The 15,851-nt window shown below is 36.3% G+C and overlaps 1 protein-coding gene across 2 annotated transcripts in view; it reads left to right on the forward strand.

The window, feature by feature from the left end:
* Positions 1 to 15,851, forward strand: part of TRIM33 (tripartite motif containing 33) — a 125,552-nt gene that overhangs the window by 95,062 nt on the left and 14,639 nt on the right. For both annotated transcript variants that reach the window (XM_081306550.1, XM_081306549.1), the window contains exons 9-12: positions 2,803 to 3,077; positions 3,713 to 3,877; positions 8,213 to 8,413; positions 15,531 to 15,663. In XM_081306550.1, coding sequence (XP_081162676.1) covers positions 2,803 to 3,077; positions 3,713 to 3,877; positions 8,213 to 8,413; positions 15,531 to 15,663 — 774 coding nt within the window. The remainder of the gene's footprint in view (positions 1 to 2,802; positions 3,078 to 3,712; positions 3,878 to 8,212; positions 8,414 to 15,530; positions 15,664 to 15,851) is intronic.

Raw genomic sequence — 15,851 nt, forward strand, 5'->3', positions numbered from 1 at the left:
AGAGGGCAATTCTACCCAGAGAATTTCTCAGAGACTAGGAGTTTGAGGTCAACTTGGGCAGCATAGTGAGACCCTGTCTTAAATAAAAAGTTGCCCATCAGATAGAAATGTCTAACTGAACGAATAAATGCACTTTCAGAATAGACAAGTCCTTAACATTGGGAATGGTTAAAGTAGAGTTTTCATGGGTTTCTGTTTAAAAATGGTAATCTTTGGGTTAAAAAATATCTATATATTCAAATTTGTCTATAATTGTTTTTTAAAATAGTAATCTTTGGGTTAAAAATTATATACAAATTTGTCTATAATTTTTGTTAAAAACAAGCAAAATCAGAATCTGTGTGGCAGGTTTTTATGTGGCCTGACAACTTCTGCCCTAAATCACACATAGCTAAAATTTGCCTTCTAACTCTAGAGAGTAATAGTTCTAATTTTATTGAGGATTTTTGCATCTAGGTTCATTAGAGATATTGGTCTGTAGTTTTCTTTCTTTGAAGTGTCTTTGTCTGGTTTCAGAATCTGGGTGATGTTGGCCTCATAGAATGAATTTGGAAGAGCTCCCTCTTATTTCTATTTCCTGAAATAACTTGAAAAGTATTGGTATTAAAGTTGGCTCCGATCTACATATTGTGGGGTCGGGCTCCAGATTCCTTAATAGGACACCCATAGCACAAGAGTTAACAACAAGAATCAACAAATGGGACTTACTTAAACTAAAAAGTTTTTTCTCAGCAAGAGAAACAATAAGAGAAGTAAATAGGCAACCTACATCCTGGGAACAAATTTTTACTCCTCATACTTCAGATAGAGCCCTAATATCCAGAGTATACAAAGAACTCAAAAAATTAAACAATAAGATAACAAATAACCCAGTCAACAAATGGGCCAAGGACCTGAACAAACACTTCTCAGAGGAAGACATACAATCAATCAACAAATACATGAAAAAATGCTCACCATCTCTAGCAGTCAGAGAAATGCAAATCAAAACCACCCTAAGATACCATCTCACTCCAGTAAGATTGGCAGCCATTCTGAAGTCAAAACAACAACAAGTGCTAGCGAGGATGTGGGGAAAAGGGTACACTTGTACATTGCTGGTGTGGCTGCAAATTGGTGCGGCCAATTTGGAAAGCAGTATGGAGATTCATTGGAAAGCTGGGAAATGGAACCACCATTTGACCCAGCTATTCCCCTTCTTGGACTATTCCCAAAAGACCTTAAAAGAGCATATTATAGGGATATTGCTACAACCATGTTCATAGCAGCACAATTCACAATAGCTAGACTGTGGAACCAACCCAGATGCCCTTCAATAGATGAATGGATAAAAAAAAATGTGGCATTTATACACAATGGAGTACTACGTAGCACTAAAAAATGACAAAATCATGGAATTTGCAGGGAAATGGATGGCACTAGAGCAGATTATGTTCAGTGAAGCTAGCCAATCCCTAAAAAACAAATCCCAAATGTCATCTTTGATATAAGGAGAGCAACTAAGAACAGAATAGGGAGGAAGAGCATGAGAAGAAGATCACCATTAAACAGGGACGAGAGGGGGGAGGGAAAGAGAGAGAGAAGGGAAATTGCATGGTAAAGGAAGGAGACCCTCATTGTTATACAAAACTACATATAAGAGGAAGTGAGGGGAAAGGGACAAGAAAACAAGAGAGAGAAATGAATTACAGTAGATGGGATAGAGAGAGAAGATGGGAGTGGAGGGGAAGGGAGGGGAGGGGGGATAGTAGAAGATAGGAAATGCAGCAGAATACAACATACACTAGTATGGCAGTATGTAAACAAGTGGATGTGTAACCGATGTGAATCTGCAATATGTATATGGGGTAAAAATGGGAGTTCATAATCCGTTTGAATCAAATGTATGAAATATGAAATGTCAAGAGCTTTGTAATGTTTTGAACAACTAATAAAAAATAGAAATAAAAAAAACAACTAAAAAAAAAAGAAAGTAATAGCTCTGGGAAAAGCCGGGAAAATGGTCACTTCTAAGGTTATAAATGGTTCAAACCATGCAATATTTCCATAGAACACAGTTTTGTAGCAATATAGTACTTTGTCCTTCATATATCAGCAATTCAAAAACTTAAGGAATTTAGTATCTTTTTTAAAAAACTATTTTTAATTGTAGATGGACACGATACCTTTATTTTATTTGTTTATATTTATGTGGTGTCAGCGATGTCTCATGCATGCTTGGCAAGCACTCCACCACTGAGCCACAGCCCCGGCCCTGGAATTAATATCTTTTGAGTCTTATCATGAAGAGATATTTAAGCTTGGCACAGTGATGTACTCTTGTAATCCCAGCAACTCAGGAGGCTGAGGCAGGAGGATTGCAAGTTCAAGACCAACCTCAGCAACTTAGTGAGATTCAACATAAAACAGGTTGAGGATGTGGCTCATTGGTTAGGATACCATGGTTCAATCTCCAGTATCAGAGAGAGACAGAGATAAATATGAATTAGACAGTCTATATGGGCATGTCTCTCAGCTCTTTAATTTTCTATACAACCTGTATAAACAAAGAATAAGAGCAGATTATATATTCTGATTACTTAAAAGTTGTTTGGGAGGAGGGTGTCACAATGTTAGGTTTCTGATCATCTTCTTTCCCATCCGCCTCCTCTCCTCCCCCCTCCTCCAGCTCCCATCCCTGCTATACCCGCGTACTAGAAGCTTTGCAGTGCTGAGAGTTGTCAGAAAAGGAAGAGAATATAGTGAATAATCTTCGAAGTAGTTGATTATATGCAAATTCTTTTTATTTTTTTAAATCCTCAGGTAATCTAGTAATAGAGAGTAAACCAGCTCCTGGTTATACTCCTAATGTTGTAGTTGGGCAAGTTCCTCCAGGGACAAACCACATTAGTAAAACCCCTGGACAGATTAATTTAGCACAGCTTCGACTCCAGCACATGCAACAACAAGTATATGCTCAGAAACATCAGCAGTTGCAACAGATGAGGATGCAGCAACCACCAGCTCCTGTACCAACAACAACAACAACAACACAACAGCATCCTAGACAAGCAGCTCCTCAGATGTTACAACAACAGGTGAGTATTGTATCACTACATTATTGATACACATAATGAATAAATCGAGACTATTCTTTATCTTATATAAATGAGTCATACATTCAAAGTTACTAGCAGGAATAGAGTTCAAAGGTCAGATTATTTGCTCTGGTTGTGATAGGACTGCAGGGGAAGTGTGAAGAAGAAAAACTATAGATAAATAACTTACCATGGGAAACAAAATGAACTTCTTATTACTCCAAAAGTGCTGAGGCTCTTGTCTTCCACACAGGATCTTTTTTGTTTTTCACATGGCTGTGGGAGAAAGAACCACATTGTCTAAGCTCTGATATGTTCCTTACGCATTTTTTTTTTTTTCCAAATCATTCCCATCTCTTTGTCTTTCTTGCTCTTTCTGCCCCTCACACTCAAAACTCTTACTTCTGGGTGAGATAAGTTAGTGTGCTTTAATTACACACACACACACACATGAGACAAGAAATTTTGGAGTGATACACACACTTTTGATTATTAATACTTCTCTGAGAACAATGACTTTGATATTTTGCTTTATACCCTTCTATCCTGACTGAATTATTTTTTAGCATAACATTTTGTAATGTAAAGATATTTATAAAAAATATTATATAAATTGCAATTTCTACTTTTTATAGCCTCCAAGATTAATCAGTGTGCAAACCATGCAAAGAGGCAACATGAACTGTGGAGCTTTTCAAGCCCATCAAATGAGACTGGCTCAGAATGCTGCCAGAATACCAGGGATACCCAGGCACAGCGGCCCTCAATATTCCATGATGCAGCCACATCTCCAAAGACAAGTATGCCTAGAGTTACATTTGTAAGAATCATACAATTTTAAAACTAAAAAGACATATTTTTTTTTCCTAATTATTTGGTGGGAGCAGTTCTTTGATATGTTTGGAAATGTGATTAATTCTGTATGTCCTCTTGTCCCAGAAAAGTACACATACACTTGAAATTTTGTCTTCAATTTTAAGAATTGCTTTGACCTTTTAATCCCATCACGTACAATTTGGGTTAAGGATCCGTGATATAGTCCAACCTATTTACTAACAAAGTGAAAAATAATCTCAGGAACTTTTGATGTACATATAATCACAAGAGAATAATGATAAAGTCAATCCTAGAATTTCAATTTTCTGATATTGTTCCTTTGCTCTTTTAATGTGACTTTTTAATCCGAATATTAACCAGGACTTTGAAAAGTAATACATATAGCTATATATAACTTTTTCTTTTCTGAAGTATTATTTTGTTTAGAGTGTAGAGTGTATGTTTAACCTTAAAAATAAGGGTAGGATGGGGATCTAGCTCAGTTGTGAAGCATGCACAAGCCTTAGGAACAATCCACATTAATCCCCCAAATGTATTTAGAGACAAATGTATGATCTTTACCTGAATAGTATATCATATTTGTATAGGAGATATGATTATAAAATGAGGAAAGTTTTACATAGGATTTTAAAGTAATTGCTTTTCCTGCAAAAAAGACTAATAAATGTAAAAAAATACATTAAGCCAGGCACGGTGGTGCACAAAATGATAAAGTTCATATTTTAATTTGTAGTAGTGTTTCTCAAAACATGTTTCAAAAGCCATCAGAATCACTGGTCAGCTTGACGTAGAATGCGGGGGCCTTGTTAAATTCTGAGCCACTGAATCAGAATTTCCAGTAGGAGAGTACTTAGTAAACTTTTACTGAGTTAAAACTTTTAAAAATAAATAAATATATAAATAAACTATTACTTAGTAAACTTTTACTAAGTCTCTCGGATCAGCTTGCATGCTAAAAGTTGAGAAAACTGTATTCTAAAGCTGAGATCCCTCAGCTTTTTGGTCCAAGTACTTCCAGAATGACTTTTGAAAAATATATCCTCCCTCACATTTGGCAGGTTTCATTTCAATTTTTCATTGTAAGTTTATGAATAGTTGCAAAAGACATACTTCCTAGTATAATAATTTTGGCATTATAAAATGAAACCTTGACATCATTCTTTTGTTTGTTTGTTTGTTTTGTTTTGTGAGAGGCAGGGTCTTGATAAATTGCTGGGGCTAGCCTCAAATTTATAATCCTTCCAACTTAGTCCTCCTGTAATCATAGTGGTTACAGGTATGTACCACCAAACCTGGCTTAGCATTCTTTAAATGACTATTGGAATCTCAAATACCATGGCAAGCTCTTTTGAAAGTTAAAGTTTTACATACTTTTGTCCTTGAACTCAAATTTTACTGCAGAATTTTATCTTACTCTAATTTTTTTATTTGTTTTTGTTTTGGTACTGGGATTTGAACTCAGGGGCACTTGTCCCCTGAGCCACATCCCTAGCTCTGTTTTATATTATATTTAGTGATAGGGTCTCACTGAGTTGCTTATTGCCTTATTTTCACTGAGGCTGTCTTTGAACTCGATCCTCCTGTCTCAGCCTTCAGAGCCGCTGGTATTACAGATGTGTGTCACAGTGCCTTAATGTATTTAGGCTTAATGTATTTCTTGTAATTTTTTGCAGGAAAAGCAATTACTTCATGATGCTTTGTTAAATTTTAAGTGACAGTAAGGGTGACATTAAATTTCAAAATTTTTCCTGTGGATACAAATTATCATTAAATTACTTTTACATAATTGTTGAAACAGATTTTTTTTTTTTTTTTTTTTTTTTTGGTCCTGGGATTGAACCTAGGGATACTTAATGAGACATTGCTGAGATGATAAGGGCCTTGCTGTGTTGCTAAGGCTGGCTTTAAACTTTCAGTTTTCCTGCCTTAGCCTCCTGAGCTGCTGGAATTACAAGCATTTGCTATCATGCCCCACATATTTTTTAATCGGGTATAAGAATATTAGAAAATAGTGGGTTCATATGACTATGGCTGTGGCTGTGGCTCAACGGTAGCACACACTTACCAGGTATGTGTGAGGCACTGGGTTCAATTCTCAGAATCGCATATAAATAAATAAAATAAATGTCTATTAACAATAAAGAAAAAAAAAAGAAAATAGTGGGTTCAGGGCTGGGGTTATGGCTCAATGGTAGAGTGTTTGCCTAGCATGTGTGAGGCACTGGGTTCTCAACACCACATGTAAATAAATAAAGGTCCTTCACAACTAATAAAATTTTAAAAAAGAGAAGAAATGAAAAGAAAATACTGGGTTCAATTTCTAGGACTACAAAAAGAGAGAAAAAAAATTCCTTTGGTTATAACCATCTCTGTGAGATAGATGGAGTCTTTTTACCCCTTTATATATATATGTTTGTATGCTATATAGCATGTTGTCAGAATAAGAATCCAACACTGAATTTTTTTTTTGAGGGGTTGGGGAGTACTGGAAATTGAACCCAAAAGCACTCTACCACTGAGTTCCATCCCCAACCCTTTTTCTCATTTTGAGATAACCTAAGTTACCAAGACTTGCTTTGAATTTGAATCCTCTGGGAGGATTGCACCAGGATTACTCCTGTGCTCCAACACCCAGCTCAATATTAGTTTTTCTTTTTTTTTTTGTCAACAAAATTAACATTGATTTTTATTAATAGTTTTGGTTTATGTTTTCATGAGTTGCTCTGGAAGCTTGTTCTAAAAAATATGTATTTAGGAATTAAAAGTATTTTATTACAGAAATGTTCTTTGGTTCTTCAAATTTTCTAGATTATAAATCAGAACCAGTGATCTAACTAGGTGTGGTGGTACATGCCTGTAATCCCAACAGCTCAGGAGGCTGAGGCAGGAGGATCAGAGTTTAAAGCCAGCCTCAGCAATTTAGCAACACCCTGAGCAACTCAGTGAGACCCTGTCTCTAAATAAAATATAAAAGGGTTGAGGATTTTACTCACTGGTTGAGTGCCCCTGGGTTTAATCTCTGATACCCTCCCATTCCTCCACCCCCACACCCAATCCAATCCCGAAAAAGAACAGTGATCTACCAGAACTGTTTGAAAATTGTTTTAATCAGTGATAGGTTCATCAGGTCTTCACTTTTGTTGTTCATCAAATATTATAAAGATTTGTTAAGTTTCAGAGTTAGTCACTTATTACCCACCCAACACTATTATTAATTAAGTGGAAGAAGGGCAAGAGCCAAAGAAGTGGTGAAAAGATAGTAGAGTGTAGCACATTTTTTTTTAAAAAAAATATTTTTTAGTTGTTAAGGGGCCTTTATTTCTATGTGGTGCTGAGAATCAGACTCATTGCCTCATACATGTTCTGCTACTGAGCCACAACCCCGGCCCTACATTCTTACACAAAAAGTTCTTTTTTTTTTTTCTTTGTAAAGATTAGTAAATAAGATGATTGAGGATCTAGATATTAAGTTTCTTAAAACTATTTTAGATCCCATGTACCCCTTAGCTCCTGGAAAGCACTGAACCTTTAAATATTATGAAAAGCTAGGTGATCCCCATTTCAAAGAGTACAGAAGCAACAGAATCAGGCTAGCCAACTTTCTCAGAACATTTTCCTTAAATTTTAGGGCTGACCCTACAGAATCACTGAATGTTAGTAGTTGTAGTTTTTAAATATTTCAGATGATTATATGTGTATAGTAACTTTTCCCCAAACATCTTTATGTACATGACTTTCAATCATCCTTGTAACATTTGTCACAATAAAACAGGTGAGGTATCATTTATCCTTATTTCTAAATTGCTGTGATTGTGTGACTTGGCTCAGGTCGTATACTGTTAGAGCCAAGAGTCAATGTCATATTTAGTCTCTATAAATTAATTGTCCTTTCTGCCATGTCAAGCTGCATTACATAATTATTTTTATTAGAAAAGAGTCTAAAGGATCAAGGAAGTATATGGAGAAAATGGTGACTTTCTTGGCCTGGTAAGTGACAACTTGGGGGCTTCCAGATCGCCTTCTTAAGTATATTCTTGTCCGTCCTGAAATAGGATCATATCACCAGGCTGACAGGTAGAAAAAGTATTGGCAAGTCCTTTTCTATAGATACTACACAGAAATGAATAGAAAATGAATCGGCTAAGTTTGAACTCTTCTGCATAAGTTTGAGAGGGGCCATGTTGTTGCTCAGCCACGGGCCCCAAACACATCAGAATCTTTTCTAAACAAAGAATCGCCATGAAGGTACAGTTCAGATATCCTGGCAGATCAAATAATAATGTCTTCTTTCTTAACAGCACTCAAACCCAGGGCATGCTGGACCCTTTCCTGTCGTATCGGTACACAACACCACAATCAACCCAACAAGCCCTACTACAGCAACTATGGCCAATGCAAACCGAGGTCCCACCAGCCCATCTGTTACAGCAATAGAGCTTATCCCCTCAGTTACCAATCCAGAAAACCTTCCATCATTGCCAGATATTCCACCCATACAGGTTTGTATTTGAGTTGAATGAGTCATTTGAAGCCTCATATTGATCTCATACTGATTCAAGAGTTGAGTATTTATTCCAGAGTGGTTCTTTTTTGTTGTTGTTCTTGTTGTTGTTGTTGTTGTTTTTTTAAGAGAGAGTGAGAGAGAGAGAGAATTTTTAATATTTATTTTTTAGTTCTCGGCGGACACAACATCTTTGTTGGTATGTGGTGCTGAGGATCGAACCCGGGCTGCACGCATGCGAGTCGAGCGCGCTACCGCTTGAGCCACATCCCCAGCCCTGTTGTTGTTGTTTTGTTTTTTAATTTTTTCAAATTCCAACAATTTGAAATTTCCAGAAGGAATAGATAGTTGAATTTTGATAAGTTCTTTTGCTAGAGCTGGCATTTCTCAGTAGTTTTAAGTTAGAGGAATTTGAATATTCTCTGTTATGAGACTATCTAATAAAATAACAGATTAATATCAGCCTTGCTAATAGGCTACTTCTTCCTGTTTTTCCACCTGCCAACAAGCACACTTTGTATCAGATGTTGTACTCCTACTGTGAGTTTGTAGCCAGCGAGGTAAACCAGGATGAAAATGTGGTCAAATCTTTTGTCATTCTTCTTCTTTTTTTTTTTTTTTCTTATGTTTATTTTTTTAGTTGTAATTGGACACGATACCTTTATTTTATTGATTTATATGCGGTGCTAAGGATCGAGCCCAGGGCCCAGCATGTGCTAGGAAAGCGCTCTACCGCTGAGCCACAACCCCAGCCCTTGTTGTTCTTCTTTTAGATTGATAAGGAAGGATAGTTAACTCCTCTTGCAGTCTTGTTGGGCTAAGAATGGAAGTTATAGATATCAGGCACTATGAGGCATACAGTAAAAAGAAAATAATGGTGAGGAATAATTGCTAGATTATGAAGGGCCTCTAAAGTTTCTTGTCCCTTTCAACTCTGGCATATCTCTGAAGACAGATATCTCCATTGCCTTCTGGAATTTCTAATTAATTTGAATTAAAAATATTTTTTATTTTTCAAAGGCATAGATGGGTTTATTAAGCCAAATAAACACATGTGCAAGGGAGCATGGGGGAATCTCCAGAGAGAGATGTCTTTGGTGTACAGCAAGGACTGTGCATTCAAGGGAGAATACAGGCTATCTCCAGAGAGAGAGAGAGAGACAGCCAAAACATTTTCTTTTTAAATGTAAGTATAACCTTTAAGGATTATACTGAATTAATGTCCTGCATTATATTACTTACTTGGTGTCAGAGGTCACCATGGTAGCAAGGAGCAGTGCAACTGCTGAAACAGCAGGGCCCTTAACACTCTTCCTGTGGCTGTCATTTAATATTTTTGTGTACTTATCAGTATATGTAGGAGTCTTAAATGATGTTCTTACTATTTCAGAATTGTTTGAAAACCACTGACTTGCGAATTTTCTTAGTTTATTTTCTTCTCTAATACTAATAGAGCTTTTTTGGCCAAGGGAATGGCAGTGGAGGAGGCCTGGGCCATGTAGAATGGACAATTGGAAAAATATAAATATAAATTAAAAAGTCACACTTCTAAGTTCAAAGCAAAGTGCTTTCACAGGTATTATATTAGTTTAATACTTGAATTCACCTAATTTGATATGTAATATCCCTATTTTATGATGTGAGTAAGATAGGTTAATGATTTTCCCAGAGTCACACAGTAAATGGAAAGGTTGAAATTTAAAGCCCAGTCTCTCTCCACTATCCACAGCAATAATAAGGAGACAGTTTGGAATTGTAGGCCTGGAAAAGTGTATGGAGAGTCTTTGGGCAACCAGAGGCATGCATGTTGTTAAGTGAGTAATTCACATTTTACTAAGGACTTAATATATGATTAACTCCTTGGGTATTGAGGACAAGAAGACAAATAAGACTTGGTTCCAGTTGATAAGAAAGTTAACAAAGGGAGAAGGCCGATTATACATGTCACATTTAACCTAATTTCCTAGGGTTCAGTCTTCCTACAAAAACCAGATGGAGTAAGTGTAGATGCTCTACATCTTTGAAAAGCTGAGCATCATAACCTGTATTAGACCTAACCCTGTTCTACTCAGAAGAACTTTAAGATCAAGACAAGAAACTTCCTATCTTTAATTTTTTAGAGTGGGGTAGGAGGAGCAGATTCCATGCCTTTTCCTATAAACCTTTCTCTTCCCTTTAATTGCAGATGTGTTCTGTTTTATTAGGGTGTTTTAATTGAGTTATGTTTCATATACCATGAAATTCACTCAAAACATATAATTCAGTGTTTTTTAGTATGTTATATGATTGTTTAACCATCACCTGTATTTCAGAATATTTTTATGGTTCCCTAAGAACTGTCACTCTGTATTCTCTTCGAGCCCCTAGAAACCACTAATCTGCCTTCCATTTGTATATACTTGCTTTTTCAGGGCATTTCATGTGAATGGGATTATACACTGTGTGGCCTTTTGTGGCTGGCTGGTTTTTCTTCGTGAAAGAGTATTTTCCAATTCTGTGTTGTTGCAGGTGTCAGTACCTAATTCCTTTTTATGATTAAATGATATTCCATTGTATAGATATGTTACATTTTGTCAGCTGGTGGACATTTGGGTTTCTACTCTTAGACTAATAGAGAAAAATTTACAGCAACATTTTCCTAAGTTTTTGTATATATATAGTTTATCAGCTTTCTAAGGTAAACATCTAGGAGTGTAATTGTGGGGTCATACTGTGAGCATCTTTAACTAATTGAGGAACTGTCAAGCTGTTTTCCACAATGGTTGCATCATTTTACATTCTCATCCACAGTGTGTGAAGGTTTCAGTTTCTCTGTATACTCACCAATACTTGTTATAGTCACCTGTTCTTTGTTTTGTTTTGAGGGGTACTGGGGTTTGAACCCAGGAGCACTCAACCACTGAGCTGCTTAGCTTAGCACCTTGCTTTTGCTGAGGCTGGTTTTGAACTTTTGATCCTCCTGCCTCAGCCTCCCAAGTCACTGAGATTGAAGACATGTACCACCCTGTCGGGCAAAAACAAGCAGTTAGATGTGGTTACAACAAAAGCACCAACAAAGTAGTTAATATAAATTAAAAATAGAGAAGAAATCTCTGTCTCTTGAAGTCACCTACTTTCCCCATTAACCTTCTGTAGAATGGTATAGTAAAAAGAAACTCCTGGGAGGCTACATAGAGAGCAGGTGAGGTAGTATTAATTATGCAAAGCAAATAAAATACATACAAAAGCCAAACTTTGAATATTTGCTGATTTATCTTAGTACTGATCATTAGAGCTATTCTTGTAGAGTAGATGTTGTGCTGAGGATTGAACCCAGTGCCTCACGCATGGTAGGCAAGCACTCTCTATCTCTGAGCTACAACTCTAGCCCTAAAAACTATTATTTGATGTACTCAATTTTTAAAAGACCTCTAGACCTTATAAAAGTAACATTGTAGTTTTTAAAAAAAAAGTTTCTCAGGAAAAATGAATGTCTCCCCAGTTTTTTTTCACCCAACCAAGTGCACTTTTACTAATTGGTGTACAATCTTTCAGATATTTTTCCAAAAATATATACAAATAAAAAGTAACAGAAAATGAGATTGTACTATACGCACTTGCCTAGTATGTAGTATAAATATTTTCTTGAAAGTTTTATGTTTTTGTACTTTTTTCATATTAGTTCATACAGTTTTCTTGATTTGTTGGGGGGATGGGGAGATACATACACACACACACACACACACACACACAAACATTTTTTTATTAAGCCCTCTGTTGGTGAACCTTTGGTTTGTTTCTCGTATCTCACTATCAGAAGTTAAGCAGCATTTGTGAAAAAATGCTAACATGATTAGTCATTAGGTAAATGAAAGTTAAACCCAGTGAGTGATAACATGACACACCTATTAAGATGACTACAGTTTTAGAAGACTCATAACAAATATTGGGGAGAAAGTGGACAAACTAGAGGCCTCATACATCATTGGTGGAAATGTGAAATGGAATAACCACTTAGAAAAATAGCTTCTTTGTTTCCTAAAAGTTAAACATACGTGTACCACAATGATCCAACCATTCTACTTATGTATTTGCTGAAGAGAAAAAGAAATATATGCCATGTAAAGATTTACACAGCAATTCATAGCAGCTTTATTTTGCAGTAGGACCCTGGTATCAATCTAAATGTCCCCCTTCAATAAACAAAGTACATTCTGTACAATTCCATTTACATAAAACCCTAGGGGGACTGGGCACAATTGTGCATGCCTATAATCACAGCAGCTCTGGAGGCTGAGGCAGGAGGATGGCAAGTTCAAAGCCAGCCTCAGCACAAGTGAGGTGCTAAGCAACTCAGTGAGACTCTGTCTCTAAATAAAAATATAAAATTGGGCTGGGGATGTGGCTCAGTGGTCAAGTGCCCCTGAGTTCAATCCCCAGTACCAAGAAAAACAAACAACAACAACAGCAAAAAACCTCTAGGGGTTTTTATAAGCTAACTAAAACTGATAAAAAGCAGATCAGTGATTGCAGACAGGTTGAGAGAGGGCAGGAGGGTGATAATATAATGAATTTTTTCACTGTTCTTCAGTTTGGTTTTCCAGTTTCTTTGAATATGTTTATTTTATTGTATATTGTTTATTCGTTAGTGCTATTTATAAAAAGTTGCATTTCGGCACAGTAAGCATGTAATTGAAAACACATACAAATACTTCTGTAAGAGAGTTTGGTACAAGTATAATTTCTGGGTCAAAAGTGATTACACATTTAAATTTTGCTATTGACATTTTCAAAAACATTGTGCCAGCATTTTGAAAGTACCTATTTCTGGCCTGTTTTCCCAACACTTGTCCATCTTTTCTTATAGGCAAAATGACATTGTTGATTTGATTTTCATCTCTTTAGTGTGGTTTGGCTGTCTTAATGTTCATGAGTTATTTTTATTCTGCGAATTATCTTTTGTCTTTTGTCATGTCTTGGCTCATTTTTTCTATTGAATTCTTTTTCCTTTTTGTATCATAGAAGTTATTTATGTAACACTTATATATATATACGTTCTATGCAATTCAAGGATGCTAAAAATGAAAACATTGGTTTAATAAATGAGCTGATATTTTTTTAATTAAGACTTTAACTTTAGTGACTCGTGTCTAATGAAAACTAGAGGTGAATGAATGTTTTTGGTGGCATTTCCTTGTTGGGCACTATAATGTTATCAAGCCATTTTATATACAGCTTTGTTCACCTTTTCTAACCTTCACTCTTGTAGCCTTAGGATTATATGTCCAGTCAGAGACTCACGTTGTAAGTGGAAAATATAAATGAAGTGGAAGTAGAGGCAGATAATATGGGATTTTCGTGTCTTCTCATTTGTTTTTAGGTGCTATGTAGCCCTACGTCTCTCTGTGGCCTACCTTTAACATCCTCCCTCTTCACAAACCTTCAGTTAATTTGAGGTGCAGCTAGGGATAGTTATGAGCTTACAAGTGATTCCTTAGCCAATAGTCATGGCCACAGGATAAATTGACACAACTATTATTATCCTTTAATTGTCCTTCCATCTAATCCACAGCCTCCTCTCACCTTTAGTCTTTCATGTCTCTGTCATGAGACTTTTTATGGACTTTGAGAAAATTATCCTATTTACTTAGGAGGATCTTCTGTGCCTGTGGTATGTTGTAAATTGCTTTCAGTCCCAACTCTACTTTGGTTTATATGTATAGTTTCCACCAGAGCCTGTACTTGGATGTTATCATTTCCCTTTTTTGTTGTAGTTGTGAAAAACCAATGCCCTTTGGGAAAAAAAGAGCAGGAAGTAAATGCATGTGTTCGCTTTTGTCTTGAATCAGAAATACAGTTGTATAAGAAATAATCTGGAGACCGGGAATGTGGTTAAGTAGTAGAGCATTTGCCCTGCAAGGTGTTGGAAAATTTGACCTACTCGGAGAGGAGATAGAAAAGCCGGCAAGTATAGATACAAACAGACCTATAAGCAAGAAGAGTAGCAAGGACAATTTTACCATATCTTGTATGAAATGGTACAAATTTAAGGTAGTGTTCATTCTTTACTAATACCTTTTTACTCTTGCTTATATATTTTCTTATTCAGTCATCACAGTTCAGCACTGTAGATGGGATATTTTTTTTAAAGGTTATCTTTTTTTTTTTTTTTTTTTTAAGAAGGAGAGAGAGAGAATTCTAATATTTATTTTTTAGTTTTTGGCGGACACAACAACTTTGTTTGTATGTGGTGCTGAGGATCGAACCCGGGCCTCACGCATGCCAGGCGAGCACGATACCGCTTGAGCCACATCCCCAGCCTAGATGGGATATTTTAAAGATCAGGAACTTGTATTTATTTTGGGAACCTGACCAAAATCACAGTGCTGGGTCCTCTGTTCTTATTCTACTGTCTCTTAAGTACAAAGAGTTTCAGATGTCCTGTGGACTCTGTTTCATGTGTATAATAAGAGGCCTTGTATGCCAGGCTTTCTGTGGACTACAATAACTTTTTATTGCTTTTTTTGGGTTTTGACATGATTGCATTTCTACTTGAATGAATGATTATGGCAAGGCTATGGACATTGAAATAGAGAGAAGGAAACTAGGGACAAGAAGACTGATAAGTACAGTCCTGTAGCAATTTTGAGAAAACATTAAAGTGTCCAAACTTTTTTCATAATAGAACATACAGGATTTAATTGATCATTAGGTTTTTGTCTTGAGTGATTAATATAAATTATAGTCTCGGGGCTGGGGATGTGGCTGAAGCGGTAGCGCACTCGCCTGGCATGCGTGCGGCCCGGGTTCGATCCTCAGCACCACATACCAACAAAGATGTTGTGTCCGCCGAGAACTAAAAAAATAAATATTAAAAATTCTCTCTCTCTCTCTCTCTCTCTCTCTCTCCTCTCTCACTCTCTTTAAAATAAATAAATAAATTATAGTCTCAACTCACGTAAATTTTGTACTGCGTGAATTCTCCGAGAAGCATAAAGAAGCAACAATTAAGTGGAGCTTGATATTAGAAAATCTATTAGTTTATTAGTAGACTGAATATAAGTAGTGACAGTAATGAAATTGATTACTTCTCTGCTCTGCTTTAATCAAAGCAAATTTATCTTCTTTCCCTTTAGTTGGAAGATGCTGGCTCAAGTAGTTTAGATAATCTACTAAGTAGATACATCTCAGGCAGTCACCTACCCCCACAGCCTACAAGCACCATGAATCCTTCCCCAGGACCCTCTGCCCTATCTCCAGGATCATCAGGTAAAGCACACAGGGATATTGCCTCATTTTCTTTAACACCTTAAAAAAAGTCTCTTAGTATCTGTATCAGAAAGTTTTTTTTAAGAAAAGCAGAAACGAGATAGGTGGATGCAGAAGACACACACACACACACACACACACAAAGAGATTAAATGATTGACTTTAAGGAATTAACTCCCATGATGATG

The sequence above is a fragment of the Spermophilus citellus genome (assembly GCF_964194105.1).
Source record: "Spermophilus citellus genome assembly, chromosome: 9".
Taxonomy (NCBI): domain Eukaryota; kingdom Metazoa; phylum Chordata; class Mammalia; order Rodentia; family Sciuridae; genus Spermophilus; species Spermophilus citellus.